Source organism: Amphiprion ocellaris, chromosome 18 (genome assembly GCF_022539595.1).
Source record: "Amphiprion ocellaris isolate individual 3 ecotype Okinawa chromosome 18, ASM2253959v1, whole genome shotgun sequence".
NCBI lineage: Eukaryota > Metazoa > Chordata > Actinopteri > Pomacentridae > Amphiprion > Amphiprion ocellaris.
Genome location: NC_072783.1, coordinates 26,433,962 through 26,449,413, shown reverse-complemented (window position 1 = coordinate 26,449,413; position 15,452 = coordinate 26,433,962). Strand labels below are relative to the sequence as shown.

The 15,452-nt window shown below is 40.4% G+C and overlaps 2 protein-coding genes across 3 annotated transcripts; one reads left to right on the top strand and one right to left on the bottom strand.

Moving 5' to 3' along the window:
- Positions 1 to 1,274: 1,274 nt before the first annotated feature.
- LOC111568764 (tectonic-3) lies at positions 1,275 to 8,928 on the top strand. 2 transcript variants are annotated; one of them, XM_055004470.1, is made up of 14 exons: positions 1,275 to 1,897; positions 3,058 to 3,172; positions 3,263 to 3,360; positions 3,514 to 3,626; positions 3,730 to 3,841; positions 4,220 to 4,332; positions 4,422 to 4,460; positions 4,829 to 4,903; positions 4,984 to 5,103; positions 5,196 to 5,294; positions 5,401 to 5,504; positions 5,685 to 5,832; positions 6,071 to 6,205; positions 6,344 to 8,928. In XM_055004470.1, exons 1-14 carry the CDS (start codon positions 1,558 to 1,560, stop codon positions 6,500 to 6,502), a joined length of 1,770 nt encoding a protein of 589 aa, XP_054860445.1. In that variant the 5' UTR covers positions 1,275 to 1,557; the 3' UTR covers positions 6,503 to 8,928. The 2 variants fall into 2 exon arrangements, with proteins under 2 accessions (XP_054860445.1, XP_023126335.2); XM_023270567.3 differs by having other exon boundaries at positions 1,276 to 1,897; positions 6,307 to 8,928.
- Positions 6,693 to 15,167, bottom strand: mto1 (mitochondrial tRNA translation optimization 1). Its single transcript, XM_023270555.3, has 13 exons — positions 14,965 to 15,167; positions 12,574 to 12,776; positions 12,228 to 12,427; positions 12,008 to 12,125; positions 10,428 to 10,726; positions 10,193 to 10,305; positions 9,922 to 10,112; positions 9,623 to 9,753; positions 7,948 to 8,152; positions 7,611 to 7,782; positions 7,410 to 7,519; positions 7,095 to 7,252; positions 6,693 to 6,962 (listed from the first exon to the last, which is right to left on the bottom strand). The coding sequence occupies exons 2-13, from the start codon at positions 12,761 to 12,763 to the stop codon at positions 6,792 to 6,794; spliced, it is 2,058 nt and encodes a 685-aa protein (XP_023126323.2). The 5' UTR covers positions 12,764 to 12,776; positions 14,965 to 15,167; the 3' UTR covers positions 6,693 to 6,791.
- Positions 15,168 to 15,452: the final 285 nt, after the last annotated feature.

Sequence of the window (15,452 nt, the reverse complement as noted above, 5' to 3'; positions counted from 1 at the left end):
GCAGCTATATGCAAGCTAACCACTATTCACCATGGTATTTACATATAGTCCCCTTCCTACCCTTTGACCCACCCTCTGACTACGTCTAAAAAATGTGTACTCTTCAAATGTTCTGAGTCGGCTGATCTTTGCAGACTCCTACAGTGTCGGTAAACTCACCGTATACCAGAATACTAATAAACACCCCCACTACAGCAAACTTTGAAGGGTTAAATTTCTTCAACAGCTGCAGGTTTACAAAATGCTGCTAAACTTGTCAAGATCACTCAGGTACATAAAGTATGTAATCAAGAAAAACAGCAAGAAATCAAAGAGTGTTATTTTCCACTGCCTGACTGGTCGGCACTAAAAAGCATTTCTTTAAATTCACTAGATTTTTAAAAGGACAGTGGCAGAGTCAGTATTGATGCTGGCCTCCAGATAAGTCACTAGACAGGAACTCATTTATCCCAAAAGTTGCCTATTATTTTTTCATTGTTTAAATGTTATATAAGGAGCCTGATGGAGTAGATAAAAGCACCAGCAAGGGTGTTTCTCTGCTTGTACAAACAGTAATATTCTGTTTCATTGAAATCTCATGGTAAAATGGGATTTGATCTACTCCCAACCTAATCACATGGGCTTGCTCTCTGCTTTCAGATCCCAGTCACTGCACCAAGCCAGCAGCTTGTGACAAAAGCTGAGCAACCATGTAAATGACACACTTCTTTCGGTTCATGATGAAACATAAAAGTCAACTTTTCCCTTTTCTTGAGTTTTATGCTGCTGCTACCATGGTCTTAGTTGATGTGCATCTAAATCAGTTTTTTCCTTCCATCAAGACATATTGTTCCAGATTTTACATTCAAGTAGTAAAAGTATCACATTATCATATTGAGAGAAATTAAATACTTAAGTTGGTTTATCAATAGATCAGTATTTGAATTGAAACAAGTTATAAACATAGAGCAAAAATGGAAATGCTTACTTCCTCTGATTAAATTTTTACAAATGGTCGCCTACTTGTAATAATGAAGATTGTATTCAAAAGTCCAAAATATACTGAATATGAGAACAAATCTAATCTATCTAACTTACTGAATTTCCCCCTTTTGTAGTTTTGCCATGTTTAATTGTTGCAGTTATTTTTCCTGCTGCGCAATCTGTAATATTTGTTTACTTAATAGAACCTTGCTGGTTGATAGTAATAATTGTAGTAAGTTGTGGGCGAAACTGCGTTTCCTCTCTTTTACGTGTTTTACGGCAGTGCTATCCAAGCGGATGTCTCCATGACAACTTCCTTGGCAACAAGAAGCTTGCTCACCAGACGACGTAGTGACTGTTAGCATGTAGCTAAGTGCTTCCTTGGTAAACGTTTTCGAAATAACTTCTATTAGTACTTATAGTTATTTAAGCATAGTTATATTTTGTCGTATGTGTTCAAGTGTCTGACGTTTTTTTAACCGAGCGACGTAAGAAAAAGACTTCAAGTTAACGGTCAAGCTAACATGATTAAATAAGTAGCTGGCTAATTAGCTACACCTGGCGAGTTCAGCGCAGCATGTCTCTGTTGACGAAATGAATTCCCGCCGTTGGTTTCGTTCACTTCACATATTTATCGTCTTGTGTGGACGTTTGGCCCACGCAGCCACAGACTCCGGACTCACTTCCACCGTCAGTTCCACCCCAACTAATGGGGAGCCTTCCAGCCCAGCCACCCCTTCTCCGGGCGGGATGGAGGACCCGAACTCCACGGAGGAAGTTGCTCTGGATCCCACAGTGAATTCCACGGAGGAAGTTACATGGAATTCCACTGAGAACTCCACGGTGACCCCGACGCTGTCAGTGTCTGAAGAGCCCACTGTGGACACGGAGGCTCCGTCTGCACCCACCGTCCAGCCTACCGTGACTCCACAGGGTAACTTCCACCAGCCTGTTGAACTGAAAATCTAAGTTGAGCTGCTTCTTGTCTCCATCCTGCAGCAGTCTTATTTTTGTTGGGCCATGACAGCCTCTTACCCTTGTTTAAATTTGGATTACCCAATCACCCATAAACCTGGCTGTCACTGTTTATACAATAGAGCTGCAATTATTATTCTATTAGTTGTCAACTATTAAATGATTGTCAGCTAGTTTTAGAATAATTGATGTTTGAGGGATTTTTTTTTTTTTTTTTAAGAAATTCTCTGATTCCAGCTCCTGAAATTTGAATATCTTCTCATCTCTATACTCCTCTGTGACAGTAAACTGAATATCTTTGGATTGTGGACAAAACAAGGCATTTTGGGAAACACTGATAAACATTTTTCCTATTTTCTGACATTTTATAGAAAAACAACTAATCAACCGATAAAATTATCAACAGATTAATTAACTCTGAAAATAATTGTTAGTTGTACTACTTTTAAAAGTTTTTAAATCTGTCTCTTTAGTGCCTCTTTAATGTACAGAAAAGTTTCATTATGACCTACAAATTAAAGACTATTTTTCAGTTTTGTTTTTTTTTTTTTAATGAAAACCTGTCAGACCAAGCAAGTAATTGATCAATGAAAAAAATAATTCACATATTAAACAGCAATGGAAATAATCATTGGTCGCAGCTCTATAATAAGAAAACTTCTATTCCAGGTTAGTTTTTGTAGATTTATGGCCTCTACATGCAATAATCAGTTTCTAGGTACCTTTTGAGAACACAAGCAACAGTGCTTAAAGTTTCTTTGTCCATAAAAACTATTGCATGTCTCAGAGGGAACCTATCAAACCATGTATCCTCAGGGTTTCTGTTGTTTTTCTGTCCTCTGTTGTGCTTTGACATTTGCCTTAAACAGTAAATTCCTGACATAAGGGAAAACTACACTGACTCTGTACATAAAATTACACTTATTAACTAATGTTTATAAAAAACATGTTATCAGTATTGACTAATGGATGTACTGTAGCTAGTCAGGTTTTTCAGTTCCTTTTTTTGATAAGGGTTAGTAGTAACTACAGTAATTATAATAAACACCTGTAATATAGCACAAGATTTTTTTAAGCCATCGAATCACAACTAACACAATTCTTTCTGTTGATTTCCAGCTTGTCTTTGTGATTTGACGCCTGGTTTTTGTGACATTGGCTGCTGTTGTGACACAGCTGATTGCGATGTTGCTAATTTGAGTACTGTCTTCACTGGATGTCCTCAAAAAGCCATGTAAGTCATCTGTGCATGTTCTAATACTATAGCACATAAAGTGCTATTGTTTTTAGTATTAAAAAGTTCTTAAACCTTTTTGTTTTACAGATCAGGAGTTTGCATTGAGAAATGGCTTATGTTCAGAGCCAATGTGGAGTCATCTCTTATCACTGTGACGGACTCTTTGTTTTGTGTCCGGCCTGAAGGTAAATAGATATAATGTGAACATATTAATATGAAAACATAGTATAATTAAGCTTTCAATTATTTCAGCAATCATGGGTACTGACAGCAGTTGAACACGTAACTATCCCCCCAATAATACGTCTAAAAATCTGCATTTTTCTACCTCACTACAGAAAAAGCACCCCAGCCTCTCCCAGCTGTACTTCAGTATCCAGCTTTAGGGGATTCGTACCACTTCACACTACCAGAGCCTACAAGCACCAGCCACAGCAGACATTTTTATAGGGTAAACGGATATATGTTGCTCAGAGATTCCTGCCCAAAATGGTATCTACTGTATTAAATAAATGCATTTTTATTTATATATTATTTATGTTTATTTTTTCTAGGTTGATGATGTCATCCAGACATATTTCTCCAACTCCTCTGTGCGGGGTCTCCTCCGTCAGCCATCTGCAGGAGCTGCAGCTGCTGCGTTCTGTGTCAACCGCAACCCTGCAAGTGAGTTCACTACTAAGTTAAATGCTAATTATCACAGGGTGGCAAAATTTCTCCAAATGCAGTCTTGCCATCTGATTAAAGTTTTGTACAAGGGATTTCCTCATTTTACCTCATGTTGCTCTTTAAGTACACTTTTAAAAATTAACAGTGTAGTTTTACATTGATATCTGCTGCCTCCCAAATGACAGGCATGTTTAGAGTGGATTTACGGGCATTTTTAAGTGCATTTTCTGTTACAGATTTTATAAACAGCCAGTATAGTCTTCTCTTTGCAGCCCTTTTTTCATGTACCTAACACGCGTCTATACATGTATATTACAACTGCATTAACTGCTATAGCTATTTCTCTCAATATGTTCTGTCTTCCTCTGCCTGTAGAGTTCTTGAGGTCTGTGTCTCTGTCTTGTACCCGCAAAGTGACTCCTCAGTCATGCACCACAGATCCAAATCTGAGCGCCCGCTCCTACTTCTCTGACCTGAGGCTGATCAAGGTCAGTAAATCCACTTGATGCTTTTAAGTACATGATTACTGGTGAGAGTCTCACAGCAGACAGTTTAACATCGACTTTTTTTGTTACAGATTCCCATAGGGGAGTTGGAGCCAGTGTCAGATTTTCTGGTAAGTTACTGATTGTAAATGCAGCACAAAACCATGCATGACATTAAGAGAAACATCTTCATTTTGCAGTTCATATGCCATCATAACAGTTCAATCAACCTACAAATCAGCCGTCAGCACTAGCAGTCAAGGTTTTCTCCAGCACGTCCTAAAGTAAAGGTGCTTAAAAAGCATCTCATACTGTATCTGTAGTATAAAATCTGTTTGCAGCAAAAAATTACCTGTTAGGTGTTGTCACCTAACAAGTATAGCCTTTTGTTGATTATTACTTATTTCTGGAGTGTAGAGCTTTACAAAAAGGTTACGGTGCAAGATGTGCATTTAAGTATAAATGTTTTATACCAACACTTTACTAATTCTGGTTTCAGATCCCAGTGACGCCGCTGTCTGATTGGCCTGTACCAAGACAACAAAACAACTCCTGTAAAAACACAGTGAAAAAGGTGAGCAGCCACACAAATGACATATTGAAGTTCATGATGAAACATCAAACTGAACTGTGCTTTTTCTGATATTCCTGCAGGTGGAGTTTGTCATAGGCTACACCGGCAGAGGTGAACTTACATATGCAACAGTGAATGTCGCCTTGGCTGATGTGGATCCCAATCAGATGTTGCTGCAAACACACACTGTTCAATTTCAGGTAGACTGTTAAAGCTGAAGATTCTGTCTTAGAAATTAAATAGACTATTTTAAAGTTTAAATATCAAGATTCATCTTATTCGTCTCTTGCAGCTGGATTCACCGAGCCTGACTCCAGGAGGACTAACGGCTGCAGTCGGTCTTCTTGCAGGATCTCCTCTCATTGGCCGTTTCGATGACCAAGTGAAGCCTGTATCCTCGCTATCAATTCTGCACATTTCTCCTTGAGGGGTTAGATATTAATTTATACTGCAAGCTTTGAGTCAGTCAACGTCATGATTCCTTAACAGTGAGTCAGTTGACATCACTGGGGGTGTCACAAGGTGGGGAATGTTCCTCTGATCCAAACAGACGAGCACCAGTCCTCTTTACATACAACACCATCGCTGGCTGCACATTCAGGTGAGCCTGCACTGTTTTATTCTGGCTTCATCACCTCTAGTTTTAGCTAATTTAAGTTAAAAAAGAGTGTTGGAGTTGTTGAAAGTCAGTCCCAGTATTCAAGATTAAAATGCAAACATGAGTTCTATTCTCTCTTACACGTGGCTCTCTTTCATTCCTTTCTCCCCATGTGCGGTCTAGTTCTGCAGCTAGAGACTGCTCAGAGCTGCGTTCACAGATTTATGGGATCTTACAGGGACTCGCTACTCCTGATGTGATCGCCATGAACTCAGGCTCCCAGCCGCAGTGGACGAGAGTCATCACTCAGGAGTGCCCTGTCAGCCTGCAGGTACAACATAATGAAAACGGAATATAAAGTAAAGAAAGTGTAATACCTTTGAGAGTTGTATTTCACATAGTAACTGCTGTGTGAGTGTGCACAGAAGGACTTGGCACCATTACATTAAAAAAGTCCCTTGTATCTGTTTTTGGTTTAGCAGTAACATCCAGATTTCTTTGGATATAAAAGATGTCATTGGTAGTTGAAGTGGTGGTGAACTTTGCATATATTTTGTTCCCTCTCTCAGGAAACATGTGAATCAGGCTGCGTCCTCCCCCACTCTCTCTCTATCCAATTGCTGTGGGCTCGCCAGGGTTTACTTGACCTCCCACAGAGTTACATCCTGGGAGCTAAATACTATTTCCAGTGTCAAAATGTCCAGGTACAGATGTTCTGTCCTTCTGCAGAAAACTTAAAACAAGTCTTCCTTTCATTGTTTTACCTCTGAAAAAATGTCCAAATACTCTCCTGTCTTTCTTTCAGTGTCCTTTGTCATCCTCTCTTGCTCTGACCACCACAGTTACGTTTGCTGACGCTACAGTTTACCCAGAACCCCCCAGGAGTCTGCCTCAACCTCACTGGAAGTTTCCATTTGGCTTCTTCACTAGAGGTGCTGCTGAGCTGGATGGCCGTGTTGTTATTAACGGCAGCGACACTGACAAGGTCACATGGAGTTTAATGCTGTTCACAGTCATGTTGCTAACAGGATTAGAATTCTTCATTAGGTAGCAGAAGAGGTAGCAGTGAGCAATGAGGAATTTTTTTGAGGACTTGCTTATCTGAGGAAAAGTTTTATATGAATGAACTGAAATTGATGTACTGAGTTTTTATTTTGTCTGAACTTTTTTACAATATAAAAAGTCGTCCAATTTAAGCAGCATCCTAAAATAGCTTAATTTATTCTTTTGTTCATTTTAGATTCATTTTATAAATACAAACATTTTTACAAGGCTGTTTTAGTCATTATATTACTGAGGTAAAGATGCATTTCTTGCACACAGCTCCTCTTCTCTATCGTCTCTTTGGTCTGTTTGGTTTCTGTGCATTATTTTCTCCCTTTTTCCATTGAAGTTGACATAGTTGAGGAGATTCACTATGGCAGCAGGAGTTATACCTTCCAGACGAGTAGCAGCGCCCAGCTGGAGGACAAAGCAGAGGATTAACTGCATATTCATTTGTTTCTGGTAGACAAAATGACCATTTTTTTCCCATATTTTCAGATGGAAAAATGACAAAAATGATCAGCAAATACTCTGAACGTTTAGACTCACAGTGCTTGGCCGAACTCGGTCCAGAATCTCTCTGACTTCCTGAGACAGTGACACTGGCAAAGAAAGATAATCGATGTCCTGTGGCAGAGACATGTTCTCCTCCCTCTGAATTCTCTCAATCTCTTTCTTGTTTGCGTCACAGTGAGGCTTGTAAACAGCTGCATGACAGAAAGGAGAAATGTCCTACTGAGAAAGAGTTACCTATGTTATAGTATCTTAAAATGCCAGAACATCAAAGCAACATTTTGAGGCAAAGCAGGGTCAAATATTCCAACTATAAGAGACGTCTGTGACTCTGAGTTTGTCACGTTTTACCTTCTATCTTGAGTCTTTGTGAGAATTCCATGTAAGATGAAAGGTGCTCTGGGAAGACATTTGCCAACATTTCAAAGGTCACGTCTTTGTACTGCAGCACATCCATACCACTGAAAAAGAAGCCAGAGAAATTCTATCAGCTGTGTCCTGACATGTAAAGTTTGAAATATTCAGCTGTGAATCCAAATATTTGTCACTCACGTTAGTATGCTGCTCTTGGTCTCACTAATATGGATGCCGGGCAGCTTTTTTCTCCAGTTGGTGGTGGACATACCGAGAGCCCGAAGGGATGCCAATGCATCCTGGAGGCTGTTCTTCACTCTTAAAGCCTCCTGGTAGCGCAGTGAAGACACACAGCCCGCCTCCTTCCACCCTGACAGAGGAAAAATAGCATGAGAGGAGAAAGGAGAGTCATGACTCCAGAGCTTTTAAATCCGGATAGGCGTCTGTGAACGTCACAGAAAGAAATGGATTTACAGTCAGTCAGTACATCCACATTAGAAATGGTTTATGTTGTTGCCACTGACACCGTACCAACCTTTCAGACTGAGGCGGAGGTCAGCGTTGTCCGGCCTCAGAGAGGTTCGAAACTCAGCCCGGCTGGTGAACATGCGATAAGGCTCAGTGACGCCTCGACTCACCAGATCGTCTATGAGAACCCCAATGTAGCTCTCTGTTCGAGACAGTGCTACTGGAGGCACGGAGAGCGCCCAGCGGGCAGCGTTGGTCCCCGCCCACAAACCCTGCTCAGACACAAAACAGTTTACTGTTTTCTGTACACATGTAGATCTGCTTCAGTGTAATATGGTATGACCATGGTGCTGCCATGCTTTGTTACACCAGTGATACACCAATAATAACAAACTAGATCTGACATTAACCTTCCTCATCTTCAGGTTAGCTAGTAGTTCTAGCTATACGAGAACATGTTGCCTATTGTATTACTGCTAGAAAATACAGCTACTCCATAAACCTAAAATTTAATGCAATAAACTCAGTACCAACTCGTTAATTGCTGAGGATGTTGTATTTGTAATTTTTTAAATTGATAGGCAGCAGTGTTGGCTATAACGCATTACTGTAGTCACATTTAATTTGTCATTATCACATAACTGTTCGTAAATTCAGTAACCACATTACAGTTAATAATAAGTTACAACTTTTATTTTAAATCAGTATAGCCTCCTGCCAGGGTCACCCTCATTCTTTGACATGCCATTGAGCTTTTCTGTCAGATTTTTTTCTGTGAAGTTTTCTTTGAGCTGGTTTTCAGCCAGCTTGGTTGTGAATTTTGTGGTAATACTTTGTTAAAGGGCATAAAAGAAAGGTCTTGTGTATATCCTCCTTATTAAGGCAGGAGTTTGTGCTGATTTGTGGGCATATGTAAGGTTTAACATTATATATATGTATAAGGTCACATACTGGAAGAAAAACAATTGCCTCATAGGTAACATCACCTGCTACAGCTGATAATCACACTAAACAGGCCTGTCATTTCAATTAAGTTATTTTGATTGATTGATTGATTGATTGCTTATTTAGCCTGGGAAAATAACCATTAGCTATAATAGAGCCAATACCATTTTTAAACAAATCCCAAATGCTGGCCTTGAATTACAAGTCGGTAATTAGGTAAATTAGCCAAAATTCAGCTAACTGTAGGTGTGTATATTTGTGGTTTGCTATGTATGTATCCATTTATGTGTTAGAACAGTGGTTCTCAACCTGACTGCAAGATGGTTGTCGAAAAAAATATATAACAAAATTAAACAGAATAGGAAATATTTTTTTCATAAAATCCCCTGTACTAGCTATATAATTCACCCTAGAATTGACTTTGAGTGTGGTTGAGACACAGAAACTTTTAATTTAACCCCTTGATAAAGCCCTGTTAAGTTTATGATTTCACAAAACAAATGCCTGCTTGTTTAGCTGTGGGGCTTATCATAATCATATAGTAAAATATTTAGACACTGCAAAGCATTAAACTGCTGTCCAGCATACAGTTAATCTACCGGTGCACGTGGAGAGAAACATTTGATTGTAACAAATGAGCTGCAGACAGTTTATGAGTGATGTTTTTGCACTGGGATGTTGTGAGCGGAAAGACTGTGATAGAGAGCCACTGTGATAGAGAGCAGAAGGACTATCCAGATGGAGTTTGATGAGCCGTGATAATTGTATGAGGCCCAGAGGAGAGAAAAAGCAGCTACCTGTGCAGCAGCCTCCTCGTACCCCGTCGTTCCGTTAATCTGACCGGCCAGAAACAGACCCTGAGTGCTTTTCACCTGGAGCGCAGGGCTCAGCTGAGTCGGACACACAAAGTCATACTGTACTCCATAACCTGGGAAAGAAGAAAAAACATCCACTGTGACATTTATTTGACTAGAGACAAGCAGGTAATTTCAATACACATCAGAAAAGGACTGAGTGAACTGCAGCTGCTGTTCCCTGATGTGCTGTAAACCTCCTGTTGCTATGCAGAGCAGACAGGGTTCAGGCAGCAGTGTACCAGGTGTGTGGATCTCCGCTTTGTGCATGCCAGGGATTTCTCTGATGAGACGGAGCTGCGTATCGGGTGGCATGGTCATGGACAGACCCTGTGGATACAAAAGGTCAGAGGTCACCCCCTCGGGTTCCAGCCACACCTGGTGCTTCCGGCCTGGAAAGCGCAGGACTCGCGACTCGATGGAGGGGCAGTACCTGTGAGAGACAAGAACACAGTTACTCCTTTCAGCACAAAGTCGAGCATCTGTGTTGCCTATGTTGCTATGTGTGCGTACCTGGGCCCCTTGGTGTCTTGCTGTATGTGACAGTTGAGATGAAGGCTCTCCCTCACCACTCTCTCGACGCCAGGCGTAGTGTAGGTCAGGTAGCAAGGCAGCTGCTCTTCAGGCTATAAAGTGTTATAATTCCAAAATAAGACATGCATTCACTGGAAACCATACTCGCTAGTTCTGAAAAAAGCTTTTATAGAGCAGGCAATGAAAGAAGTACCTTGAGACACATTAACTTTACCTTGCAATATGTGCGGGTGTTAAGGAAGCTGAACGGAGTCGGATGACTGTCAGGGGGGTGAAGCTGAGTCAAGGAAAGGTCCACTGAATCCTTCACAATCCTGGGAGGGGTACCAGTCCTCAGCCTGCCTATCTTTAGCCTCAGCCTCTCCCTCAGCGTATGGGACAGTCCAGCACTCGATGGAGCATCTCCAATCCGACCCCCAGGGGACGAGGTTTGGCCCATGAAGAGGGAGCCGGATAAGAAAGTACCGGTGGTTAGAACCACTGAGCTGGCAGAGATGGAGTGGTCGCAGTTTGCTGGGGTTGGAAGAAATAAAAAAAGAATCAGAAGCTGATTAACGAATGGCTTTTTCTGTAATTATAAATGTTACAATGCTGGAAGTGCATTTTAGTAGTTTGCTCATATATTAGAAACTGAAACCTTTCTTGATCCTCTGAACTCTAAAACCCTAAAAAGGCACGTTATCTTTTCTTTTTCTTTAGTGTCTTTTTAGCCCGAAATTGTGAAAGCTGCAAGAATGTTCACCAAATCTAAACTTAAAAGTATGATATTTCACTAAAATCCCTTTATTCTACAAGTCTCAATTTAAAAATTGCCAAAAAATTAGCTGGTTACATTAACTAGATTCTGTTAAAAACTAAAAATTCTCTCCTCCTCAGCACAGCTGGGAAGTCGACTTTTCAACTGAACTGCAGGCTGTGTTCACGCAGGACAGATAGAAGGACAAGCATGGAAATCAATTAAAAATGTAAGTAGTACAATATCTATAGCATGTCTTGTCTGCATTGTTTTTAGACAAAAAAGTTACAAAGCGACAAAAAAAATCCACAAACGAGACAAAAACAATACATAAAACAATGAATAAAGCCAAACACTAAATGACAAAAATGAGACAAAAAACACAAGTGAGACCAAAAGGAAACACAAAACAACGAAAACGACAAAAACATGAGACAAGCGACAAAAGTCAGACAAGAAAACAACAAAAACAAGACAAAAACTTACAAAAATGAGACAAAATGACAAAAGAACAATGAGTAATCTAGTATTTTATTTTATGATCAAAACAACTTGTCATAGTGTAGGAATATGTTTAATTTATAGTTTTACAAATTGCAGTTAATGCCTTCTGTAATTTTTACACTTGACAAAGTCGTTCCGCAGGCCGGATTGGACCCTCTGGAGGGCCGCTTTCGGCCCACGGGCCGCATGTTTGACCCCGCTGCATTAGAAGAAAAACTATACAGGTATATGGACAAAAATATGACAAAATGCACAGATATTTGATGATAAAACTGATGGTAAAAATGAGGAAAAAAATAGCATAAACTAATACAGAAAGTTAACACAAAATAAAACGGTGATTGTCAGGCAGCCAGTGTTTTATTCATTATTACTTCGCCACATTTAATCTATCGACCACAATATAAATTCAGTGTATAATACAACCCCTGTGCTGATTAAATCTCTTACTGGTTGATGTAATACTAAACTGTCTGATTAACTACTAAAGACACATTAGCTGTCAACTGCAATATTTCACTTATCCTGTAAGCTACCCGTCAGTTGCTGCTCACCCAAACGTATCCCGGTGACTCTGTGCTTTCCAGGCTCCTCTGGGTTTGGTTCTGTCACCAGCAGCTCCTCCACTGAGCCCTCTGACACCGTCAGCCTGGGAGTGGACAGCAGCTCAGACTGAACGACAAACGGCACATAAACACACAATCAAACACGTTTTAATTCATTCACAGAAAGGAAATCTTCTGTACAGCTTTTTTCCATGTCTGTCTGTGATACCTGAATGAATTCACGGTACCGCTGCCGGTCCAGCTGGGCTCTCGGACCCCACACAGCGGGGCCTTTTCTCCGATTCAGGATGGAGAAGTGAATCCCAGCGTAGTCTCCAGCTCGACCACACAGCCCATCCAGAGCGTCTATCTCCTTCACGAGCTGGCCTTTTCCTACTCCTCCCAGAGATGGATTGCAGGACAGAACGCCTGGAGGGACGTTACAGGAGGAGGAGCAGGTCAGAATAAAGCATATTTAGCAGAAAACGCTTTTCAATCAAATTCTTTACTGCAGGATCACCGATCTCTTAATTTGTTTGAGTGAACTATCCCTTTAACTGAGCCCTTTCTCTCACCAATTGTGTGTATTTTCTGTGTGACCAGGAGTGTCTCAGCTCCCACTCTGGCTGCTGCCGCCGCCGCCTCGGTCCCTGCATGACCTCCACCCACCACAATAACATCGTACTGCTGCCTGGCGAGGTGGCCGACGTGTCTGGAGACCAGCAACAGAAAACTGTGCACCGGAGGAAGCTTCTTTGTCAGCATGTAGGACGCACACCTGTGAAAGGAAAGGTCAGGTGGGCAGAAGTTTCAATACATGGACTTTTTTGCAACATAAAACCTGTTTTAATCCTTCGTTATATGTTACTTGATACCACAGCGGAAAAGCTGGTAGTCATGGCAATATTTACTAGTATGCATTCAAATGGCTGCATTTGTTAAGGTATCACACCTGACAGGTTACATTTATTACTCCGTCAAGGAATGCGGCGGCGCTATGTGACGATCAGTGTACGTTTTTCCTTCTGTTAATCTGTCTGTGTGCAACATTACTCAAAAATGGACTAACAGATTTGGATGAAATTTTCAGGGAAGGTCAGAAATGATACAAGGACCAATTGATTCGATTTTGGCAGTGATGCGGCTTATAGTGTGGATCCACGGACTTGTTAAACATTTCTGTATCACTGTGAGATAGCGGCACGGCCTCACTGTTACTATGACAACAAGTGAACACTACATCAGCTGCCTGCTGAGTATCACACGATTGCGATCCTACTACAAATCGACCGCTGCGGACTTATCTGTCGGAAATCATACAACGACTGAGCAGCCTTGGTGGAGTACTGCTCTCTGGGTGCTTTTCTTGTTTTTATTTGTTTATGGGCTATACACTGCTGGTAATATGCCCCTTAAAACAGCAGAATTATGTGAAAACAGCTCTGGTTACGAATTGTTTAGGCTCCCAACTAAAAGTGGTTCAAGGCTTAGTAGCCACATCTGAGGGAAGCAGGTCATCGATTTCACCCATCAAGTTCAGTTTACAAAGCACAAGGATGATGACTCAACCTGTGAAAAGAGTTCAGAGTGTTTTCAGTGGGTCTGCAGAGAGTTAAACAACTGCAGTGATGTCTGCCTGAGGATGTACTGTCCATAAAATCAGTGTCTTCTTTTAAATCACTTCGTAGAACCCATTTTTATAGATTTGATTTTATGTGATGTTAGATCTTATCTCTTCTTTAATGTAACCATTATGCTTTACCCTGGCTATCCTGTCCACATGGCTGTTTTCGCATGTTTATACTCGAGTTTTCAGTGGTTCTTGTCATTTCCACCATGCATTTGTATGCTCTATTTTGCGTTATTAACTGTATGTGTAGTTTGTGATTTGTCATGTCTTCCTGTACCTCTCTGCAGGTATTTATGGCTCTAGAGCTGCACATATTTGAATGAGTCTGTGGTTACTGATCCCATCAACCTGTCCAGTGTTTATGATCTCTTGTTTGTTGTAAGTTTCTCTCCGACATATTATTCTCTCTGCAGATAACTGCCCTCCCTGAGCCTGATGCTTCTGCTGTCACCAAGATGCTGCTCATAGAGAATCTTTGAATTTGTTGGTTTTACATCTATAATTTTGCAGGGAAGTAAACTTAATAATATAAATTAGTCAAGTATGTTGTTATAACTGTAACTTTTAAGTTTGTCAAGCTAACTTATATATAATGCTGTATGTTATTCACTCTAATACTTAATTTAGTCTGGTAAATTTTTATTTGATGTAATATTGGAGGGTCTGAAATGCAATATTAAACTTGTTAAGTGAATTCGCCAATGTTATTTGTCTTCTGGAAAGCCTGTAGCGGTTATTGCTTTAATTCTGCTGTATAATAGCGGTGACTTGACCAATATTGACATTTTCCACTTTTGCATTAACTGTCTTCTTGTTTTATCTTTATCTTATATTGACATCTGGGTATTCTGCTTTGGCACTGTCTGTCTGGGCACTTTGTAAACCCTTAATAAAGTGCTATGTAGATAAAGTCATTATACATTGTTTAACATGAAACCTGCTTTACACACTGAATGTGTGGGGCTTGAGAGAGGCACTGGAGATGTCTTTTATTGCATTAATGCCAATGTGAGACTTTTGACTGTTTTAAGCCTGTCTCTTCAGAGCCCCTTTAATGTACAAAATAATCCCAAAACGACCTAAAAATTAAAGTCAGCTTTCCTGCTATTCATTTTGTTTTTACTTATGAAAACTTATCAATGTTTAAATCAACAATCGTCGACAGTAATATCAACTGATAACGGTCAAAGCTCTGTAAGAATGTCAGTTATAAATGAGATTTTTGGTGAAGCACCACTTTAAATAAATAAATCGATATATAAATATCACAACACCAGTGTATTTGTACATACGTGTAGATCCACAACTTATCTCTTCTAGTAGGAAAGGTACTTACAGTTTTTTCAGTGAATGACGGAATGAGGATTTACGTGTGGTTTCCAAGCCTCTGACAGTCAAAAATAAGGCTTATGAAGATCAAGATCTGCAAAAAATTGACTAAATTCCTTCTATGTTACACAAATGCTCTTTACGGAGGCTGCCATGCTGCCTGCAGCTCAGAGCCGTAATAACCACTGTACAGGCGCACTGACAAAATTGTTCTGCTGGCTCAGCTCGGCTTGCTCATGCTTTAGTTTTCTTCACAAGTTATTGATCAATCGATGAATGGAAGGAAAATATAAATCAAGTAACAGCAGCGTGGATTTGGAAAAGTGCCGGGAGAAGAGGGGTTTAGCACAAATCCGGGTGTAAGCAAACACTACTGATGGTTTGTGAGGTGACTGCCACGTGTACACGCAGAAAACCGTGCGTTACAGATTGTGCACCGAGAATCTATCTAGTATCGATCACCCGTCAATTGGTTTGCACGTTTATCTCCACGTA